At 34.7% G+C, this 9643-nt stretch overlaps 1 protein-coding gene across 1 annotated transcript in view; it reads left to right on the top strand.

Annotated features, from left to right (window-relative positions):
• Positions 1-3789: 3789 nt before the first annotated feature.
• The window catches only part of LOC107684764 (post-GPI attachment to proteins factor 3-like), an 11089-nt gene continuing 5235 nt past the window's right edge, over positions 3790-9643 (top strand). The window contains exons 1-3 of the mRNA XM_016481119.1: positions 3790-4236; positions 6676-6773; positions 6874-7026. Of these exons, the coding sequence (XP_016336605.1) occupies positions 4035-4236; positions 6676-6773; positions 6874-7026 (453 nt within the window). The 5' untranslated portion in view covers positions 3790-4034. The remainder of the gene's footprint in view (positions 4237-6675; positions 6774-6873; positions 7027-9643) is intronic.

The raw sequence follows: 9643 nt of genomic DNA, 5'->3' as shown, positions 1-9643 counted from the left end.
ACACACTTCTGCATATTGCTGTTGGTTTTATTTACATTTTTAATTTCTTCCACATTCTAAAGTTATTTTATTTAAATTTTTTTTTACACTTGGTTCATTAAAATCAATAATATGCAACTACAATCTGATTCTGTCTTGTCCTTTAGGTGTGTCTTATGAGGCATTTTTCTGTCAAATTTCTGTTGCATTATTTGAAAACAGGCATTTCAAAATGCATCAAAAACCACAAAAATTATACCATTTGAAAGAATATTTATTTTGAATGTCTCTTCTAATGTTTATATATACATAAATTCACAAAATGTATCACAAAAGTTCTGATAGAAGCAGTTGGCCACATCCAGTAAAATGAATGGCTCTCTATGGCCTTCTGCTGGTCAAAACAATTTCTTTCCTAAAATGTAATCCGTTTAGGTTTATTTCTAACCAGCAGATGGCAGAATTCTACACCTAACACCTAGATCAATATCCAGAAGCAACTTAAATTAAATTTAGGTCATCCTTTAAGTGATTTTTTCATAAAAAATTAATATTTCACATGCAAGCTAATGGTGTAATTGAGGAATTTTGTGGTAAATAGGTAAAAAATACTTCATATCTCCCTACGCGAGGAACAGGATTAAGAACCGCTGCTTTAGAACATTGATTTTGAAACTTGTGAATCCATTAGAATCGTTCTTAATAGCATCTTAATACATCAAGCCATATTAAGTGTTTATGTTTTTCTACGGGAGGAAAATGCTTAACGAGAGACTTTGTGCATTACGTTCATATTCTGCTGTTCTGTGGCCACGGATTTGCGGGACTTGTCTTTGTCTTGCAGGACCATGTACGTTATTGTACTAAATTAGTTTTAATCATTAAATCACCATCACGGCGTCTTGTCTCCATTGGAAACACGCTCGATTTGTGTCGATTGCAAGTGACGTCGCAGGTAGCGGAGAGTGCAAGTCTGAGAGTGCAAGTGCAAGTCTGCAGCCAGACCCTTCTCCAAAAACCTTTCAGCTGCAAGGAGTGTGGGAAGAGCTTTAGTTAGCAGAGTAGCCTCATTTCACACAGCCGCACTCACACTGGAGAAAACCCCTTCGGCTGCAATTACTGCGATAAGTGGTTTAACAATACGAACAGTCTAAAGCTGCACCAGAGGGTCCATACTGGTGAGAGGCCGTACAATTGTGAGGATTGTGGCAAGTGCTTCAGTCAAGTCACCTGCGTACTCACAAACGCCACGTTCATGGAGGAGGGAAGCAGTACATCTGCGATAAATGCGGAAAGAGATACGCAGATCCTCGGAATCTTAAATTGCACAAATGCTATTATGCATAAACGTGGTGTTGTTCACATTCGTAGAGATACTTTGAGCCCATTTTTTTCTATGATAGATAAATTATTGGAGAATATTATCTGAAAATGAATGCAATAATGTTGAACTTATAATACTACATCTAAGATGTAGATGTTTTTTTCTTCATCAGAACAGATGAAGAGAAATTACATCACACCTCTGCAGTGAATGGGTGCCATCAGAATCACAACAACACGCAAGTAATCCACACAAATCTAGTCCATCAGTTAACAGCTTGTGAAGTAACAAACTCATTTACATCTTGGATTGACTGAGGGTGAGTACATTTATTTTTGAAAATGTTCATTTTTGGGTGAACTTTTGAGTTGTGAAATTTACGTGTAATGGGGATTTCAAGTGGCCCCAACCCAAATGATGAATCTCAATTGCTGTGATAGTGATATTTTTCTTAACGAAATATAGTTTATAGATTTTAGGACTGTTTTGTAAAAGTTACTAGTAATCAATGATGGCAATTTATTTTGAATGATGACGTTATGTTTTGTACCTTTCTTTATTAGTGTAGATTCTAATTGAAAAAGATAATTGTACGACTTTATATATGTTTAATATAACACAAGATAATTATAAGAAAACAATATTGCCAGAGAGAGTTGGTTTGATATTTAAAATTCTGATTGGCATTGATATGGTCAAATATTGTATTATTTTTCTTGCCCTGTTTTCTGTCAAAACATTTATATTTGATTCATGAAAATGTTGCCAAATACAGTTTTCAATAAAGCATTGTTCTTGTTGTGTGAGTATATTCATCTGCTTTTAATTATAAATTATAATACATTGTTAATGAAGACTACAAAAACAGGATATGTTTGAAGTGTATTGCCACACTATTACTGTGCTTAGTTTGCAAGTTTTTTGGTATGCATTAAATATGTGTGTGTTCTAGTACATTTGCACATATTTTGATTTTGGGCTTATTTGGTGTCATTAAGCCCGTAAAAATGTTTGAAATATTTTAGTATACAGAAATATAATATTTGCTTATTTTTAGGTTGTTCAACATGAGGTGTTCTTTCCATGATCCTTTCCTGGGAAAATAAGTTTTCAAAAATGACAACCCATATGCTAAGAAATGCCCTTTAAGAACATTGTTCTGCTATGAAGAAACAATACTGCTATCATCCATCAATTTTTCCATTACATTTTTCTTCAACTTTAAGGAAAGTCTATATCTTTTTTATCTGTGCATTTCTTTTGTTTCTTAGCATTTTAATCAAATTTTTTTGCCTTCAATTCATTTTAAATGCTCCTGCAGTGTGACAAATGTCTGCGTTAAAATGCAAATGTTCTGTGTAGTCTCAGTTCATTTGAGATTATAAAGTGCAGCCAACCAGCAGTATTGGGTAATTAATTACTGTAATTTAATTACTGTTCCCTTAAAAAAGTAAAGTAAGGGATTACTCTTAATTTTTCTGTAATTTAATTACAGTTACTTGTGATGTAATCGCATTAAAAACTGTTTAGACTAGAACAAATCTATTTGAAACAATAGTGGATTTAACATGAAAATGTAACATCTAGTGTTAAAATGTATGTTTTTATGTATGTAACCTTCTCCCTTTAAATACTTTGGCCAGTTCCAGAATAATTTATGCAATTTTATATTATTGATTTGCAGTGTTGGGGAAAGTTACTTTTAAAAGTAATGCATTACAATATTGCATTACTCCATTAAAAAAGTAACTAATTACGTTACTTAGTTACTTTTTATGGAAAGTAATGCGTTATGTTACTTTTGCGCTACTTTTTAAATCTGGACAGGGCTTGCTTGTTTGTTTTCTAAAATAAAAAAGTTATATTTTTGGCAAACGTAAAAGCCTTTTCACACCAAAAGTGAAATGAATAAGCCTCAGGCTGAATTGGGAAAAAAAAGTAACTTGCGTTACTTATTTTAAAAAAGTAACTCAGATATTCTCTTGTAAATTAAAAAGCAATGCGTTACTTCACTAGTTACTTGAAAAAAGTAATCTGATTACGTAACTCGCGTTACTTGTAATGCGTTACCCCCAACACTGTTGATTTGAAAGAATTAAAAGAGCAGTTTCATGTCTTATCCTTGTTTGGTTGATATGGGATTTAGAAAGTAATCGAGTAATGCAATACTTTGAGAAAGTAATTAGTTCAGTAATCTAATTACAATGTTAAAGATGTAATAAGCTGCACTGTAACTTACCCAGCACTGCCAAACAATAGGTAGCTGAAGATCATCATAGTAAGTTTAATGTAAAAAGTGTATATTTTTTCAGCAGCGGTACACAAACGCACATATTTATATATAACTACTATATATTCGATGTCATGTTTTGCATTTATAAAAAAGAGGGGGAAAAAGGACTGTACCTTTTAAAATAACGTAATAATTAGCAACTGGCTTATTCATTCATTGATTTGTCAGAATAATTGTGTGTGTGTTTGTGTGTAGAGAGAAAGCGAGATACATACGCATGCGCGCTACATTTACACTTCCGGGTTTGTCTTTAAGTGAAATGTAACATTTCGCTTGTGATGTATCTATGAAACTTGTTACCCGGGCAGAGAATAAAAAGGTGCTTAGCTGTAATTAAAGCGACACGTTGTTTAAAGGCAAAAGAAAAGAGAAAAGTCTCTGCGAATGAGACTCTCGCTAGACTCGCTCTAATGGACTGATGTTGCACTGTTGTGGCTTATGACCGGACGGAACAGCAGCATGTCGCGCCTGATGTTTCTAGCAGCCGCGGTGTTTCTCCTGTCCGCTCCTGCGAGCGCCTCTCAGGGGGACAAAGAGCCCGTCTATCGCGACTGCGTCAAACAATGCGTCCGGACCAACTGCACAGGGGCCCTACTGCGCGGATTCCAGTCCTCTCAGCCTCCATACATGACACTCACTGGTACTGTACTAACCTATTTGTGTTAGTAACACTACTAACTTAGTAGAGTATTATGCAAATTGATTTTATTTCACAGCTGGCGATAGAGAATATGTCATAATGTTATTATAAATTAAATTATTAGGAGAACTAATCTATTTAATGACACATTTTGATGTGCTATTATATTAATGAGTATTTATACAAATTGCACAGACCTGCACACACGTTTTTGATTATACATTGACATACATTGTAAAATAAATAAAAAATTGTTAACAAAATTATGTGATAATAACTGTATTGTTTCTTTAAGTTATTATTCCTTAACTTTTATCGTTATCATGGTATTGCCATTACTTTTTTGACATGTACTATAGTAATTCATTCCATGGTTTTGTTTGAAGCAGGCTGGAGTGCCATGCAAGTACCATGGTATATGAATACAGCAATCGCTTGATATGTCATGGTATATACCATTTTATTACATCAACACCGTGCCATGGTACCATAACAGTACTTTTTGTATAATAATTAAAGCAACACTAAACAAAACCCAAGCCCTGCTGAAAAAAGTTCTGAAATAGAAATACAAAACAAACAAAAAAAAAACTTCTTATCTGACTTGGCTTGTCTGGTTGGATGGTTTTAGAGGGGGTTTGGGCACTTTTCAGATTTGGAGACCAGCTGGCCAACCTGCTAAACCAGCTGAAAACCAGAGACGGGTTAAACTAGCTAGGACCAGCCAACCACTATAGGCTGGTGCTGTTTCCCCCCCCCTCAGGAGAGCACAGAAAAAGCAGCCTATGGCTGGTTACCTGCTTGAAAGGAAACATGATGTATCACATACAGTATTTATACAACATTCCAGTCAACATTTGGACACACCTACTCATTCTCAGTAGTAGTAGTAGTATTTGCAGACATTTTAGAGTAATAGTAATGTCATTAAATTAACAAATTATAAATCCGACCTTCCGTCCTTTCTGAAAGTACTGTGTGCAGGTAAATCCATGATTTTGTAACCGTTCCAATCTCCTGTTCGCTCTAACAGCAGATGGTATTTTATGTTGCAGAGCAGTGTTCTCTTATGTTACAGATTATAATTTGAATGTAGTGATTTTAGACCAAGAACTGATTGCTGGAAATTAGGGAGACAGAGCAGAGACCCCCAGTACATGTTGCTTAAAATTGGGCTGTATTTAAAGCCTAGCCTGTAATATCATGTGCAGTGCCATATTGATGTACATACTTTGTTATAAGGATTGCATTGCAAAACCAGTAAAATAATCATTTGTACACTGTCATATACTTGTGCTCGACAGCAAAACATTTAGTTGAACATTGTTAGTAGGGCTGTGCAATATATCGAAATATCGCAAATGTACATATCGCAATATGCATATCGCTACAGCTTGCAATATTTGGGGCCATGAACAAAAGACAAAGAGAAAATCACTCACTGCTCTTACCTAAATAACATGTGTAGCTTAAATAAGAATCGGTGCATATTGAATTCAAAGAGTAAATACTACGCAGTGTTTTATTTTTCCTTTTTATTATTCAGTTCCTAAACTCATGTTAAAATGATTACACTAATGTTCAAATGACATTTTTATTTAATGCTTGAGTAAAACACTACCGTTCACTTTCAGAAGCTGTTGTAGGGGTGCTTTCTTATTAGAATCAGAATCAGAATGAGCTTTATTCACCACTTGAGTGTGCGCAAACACAAGGAATTTGTTGTGGTTTTACAGGAACTCTTGGTACATGCATACATACAAATAACCATATATATATGACACAAGATAGTTATAGAAGTTCACAGAACTGACTCAGCAACAGCTGAGTAAAACTGTTTCATCTGAGCATGTGGCACTTTAAGCATTATCGTATCACATATCGCATTTTTCTTCAATATCGCACAACCCTAATTGTTGGCTTGTTGGCTTTGGATGAAATTTACTTAATATTGATTTTTTAAAAATGTAATATTGTGTATTTTCATGTTTTAAAAACAATGCCACATATGGAAGGATGACATAATGAATATTCTGGCTTTAATATCAGTGAAGCTAAATTTACAGCATTTGTGACAAAATGTTGATTACCACAAAAAATGAATTTTGACTCATCCTTTGTGATCAAACTGAGGTAAAATTGAGGCATTTTCACTGGAGATTCTCTAAAAACAACTTTAAAAGATGCATCCTGGCTTTTTACACCGTATTGAAAGATGTTAGACTCTTATTGGCAGCTTTTCCTTCACTATCCTTTCTTACAAAAAATAATTAAATTTGTAAAGAAATTCATATGTAGACACAACTTATATTTAAGCATAAATTCTTCTAATTCTGTGTGAGATTTGGTCACAGAATTAATTTTGTAATTTATAATTTTTGTAATTTAATTAATTTTGTAATTTTTGCAATCGATCGTTTGAAGTCTGTGATCTTTCAGGCTGGACGTGTCGTGATGACTGCAGGTATCAGTGCATGTGGACCACCGTGGGTCTGTACCAGGCAGAGGGCTACAGCATACCACAGTTTCACGGGAAGGTTAGTGTTAAAGAGACATGTTTTAATGGTCATCACTATGGAAATGTATGTATTTTCAAACCTGATTCTACATCTTTTTTCTATTTCTGACTTTGTGTAGTGGCCATTTGCTCGTTTCCTGTGTTTTGAGGAGCCTGCGTCTGCGCTGGCATCTCTGCTCAACGGTCTGGCATGTCTGCTAATGCTGCTGAGATACCGCAGCGCCGTCCCTCGACAGAGCCCCATGTTCCATACTATCACCGCATTCTCACTGGTGAGACAGTGTCTGTCTGCTGTAGTACTGACAACCATTCTTATTCATAACTAGGGTTCATTTAAAAAAAAAAAAGAAATGCTGCAACCGAATGACTTCCTTGACATTAATTTCCGTTAATGATTCCTGAATTTCCGCGTTCTTGCAATGAGTCAGAAGGAACACTGTACTAGAATACTCTCCTCCACTTTCCTGCAGCACTGTTATCTAGTGTAATGAGAGAAACTGATAATCATGATTATTAATCATAATTTGATTAATCATTTGAGAAGTGTATTTTTACATTTCATCAGAATTATTATAAGCTCATATGCAGGGTTTGTATTACCTCATCTAGTCTTTTGAGTTATTACATTATAAAAACTGTGAGAAGCTTCTCACAACAGCTAAAACAGTGAAATTCCTAATATTTATTCCAATGATTCCAAATTATTCCAAATTAAAAAAAAAAAAACAACAACAATAAAAAGACTTTGTATTGTAGTTACACAAGTACATTTATTCAGCAACCACAATTGCAAACAATATAATTAAGATCCATGTTTAGATTTTTAACAGGTTTGCTTGCAGAGTTGTAGCAAATAGCACAAGTGGCCTCATGAAAGAACATTAACTGGCTGTATTACATGTAACGAGCAGAACAGCTCAATTAAGATCGTTAAACTCCAAAAAAAAAAAAAATTGTGTTTTGAGGTCATTGAGTGCTTTTTGCAGTGCAGAGGGAGCATGTGTGCATGGGATTGATTAAGAGAAAAGCTCTGACTAGGGAAGTTCAAGCCTAAAAGTTCATAGAGGCTTATTACCAATGCAAGATAACATGTGAGATTTGGTCACAGAATTAATTTTGTAATTTATAATTTTTGTAATTTAATTAATTTTGTAATTTTTGCAATCGATCGTTTGAAGTCTGTGATCTTTCAGGCTGGACGTGTCGTGATGACTGCAGGTATCAGTGCATGTGGACCACCGTGGGTCTGTACCAGGCAGAGGGCTACAGCATACCACAGTTTCACGGGAAGGTTAGTGTTAAAGAGACATGTTTTAATGGTCATCACTATGGAAATGTATGTATTTTCAACCCTGATTCTACATCTTTTTTCTATTTCTGACTTTGTGTAGTGGCCATTTGCTCGTTTCCTGTGTTTTGAGGAGCCTGCGTCTGCGCTGGCATCTCTGCTCAACGGTCTGGCATGTCTGCTAATGCTGCTGAGATACCGCAGCGCCGTCCCTCGACAGAGCCCCATGTTCCATACTATCACCGCATTCTCACTGGTGAGACAGTGTCTGTCTGCTGTAGTACTGACAACCATTCTTATTCATAACTAGGGTTCATTTAAAAAAAAAAAAGAAATGCTGCAACCGAATGACTTCCTTGACATTAATTTCCGTTAATGATTCCTGAATTTCCGCGTTCTTGCAATGAGTCAGAAGGAACACTGTACTAGAATACTCTCCTCCACTTTCCTGCAGCACTGTTATCTAGTGTAATGAGAGAAACTGATAATCATGATTATTAATCATAATTTGATTAATCATTTGAGAAGTGTATTTTTACATTTCATCAGAATTATTATAAGCTCATATGCAGGGTTTGTATTACCTCATCTAGTCTTTTGAGTTATTACATTATAAAAACTGTGAGAAGCTTCTCACAACAGCTAAAACAGTGAAATTCCTAATATTTATTCCAATGATTCCAAATTATTCCAAATTAAAAAAAAAAAAACAACAACAATAAAAAGACTTTGTATTGTAGTTACACAAGTACATTTATTCAGCAACCACAATTGCAAACAATATAATTAAGATCCATGTTTAGATTTTTAACAGGTTTGCTTGCAGAGTTGTAGCAAATAGCACAAGTGGCCTCATGAAAGAACATTAACTGGCTGTATTACATGTAACGAGCAGAACAGCTCAATTAAGATCGTTAAACTCCAAAAAAAAAAAAAATTGTGTTTTGAGGTCATTGAGTGCTTTTTGCAGTGCAGAGGGAGCATGTGTGCATGGGATTGATTAAGAGAAAAGCTCTGACTAGGGAAGTTCAAGCCTAAAAGTTCATAGAGGCTTATTACCAATGCAAGATAACAGAAATGTCAAATGAAGAACAAAACTAAACTAAACAGCAGGCCAATATCGCAGACAATTATGCTTAATTAACTGAGAGAAGTATAAATCATGTTTAAGTATGATTAATCGTGCAGCCCTAATTATATATATATATATATATAAAATGTGTCTTGCTATTGCAATGTTCTCACTGATTGCACACAGAAGCAAACATAGAGCAGCACAAACAGGGTAATCACATTTGTTCTTCTGCGCTGGATCAGTTAATCGGTCAAAATGACTTCTCCTGTCTAACTTTTGTCATATCAAATAAAGACAAAAACGCCAAAAATAAATCTTTAAAAAAAATCTGTAAAAAAAAAAAGACTGGATTTGATTTAGTCTAATGACTCTCTAAATTAGTCGAAGTTGACACTGAACCATAAGACTAAAACTTCACTAGGTTTTTATTTATTTTTTAACTTGTTGCCACTATTGTTAAATTCCGTATAATTCTGATTCCTATTCTATGTCTCTGCAAATAAAAGTCTGAAAATGTATTAGAATT

The sequence above is a fragment of the Sinocyclocheilus anshuiensis genome, unplaced genomic scaffold (genome assembly GCF_001515605.1).
Source record: "Sinocyclocheilus anshuiensis isolate Anshui unplaced genomic scaffold, SAMN03320099.WGS_v1.1 scaffold537, whole genome shotgun sequence".
Taxonomy (NCBI): Eukaryota; Metazoa; Chordata; class Actinopteri; order Cypriniformes; family Cyprinidae; genus Sinocyclocheilus; species Sinocyclocheilus anshuiensis.
This window is presented reverse-complemented; position numbering and strand designations above follow the sequence as displayed.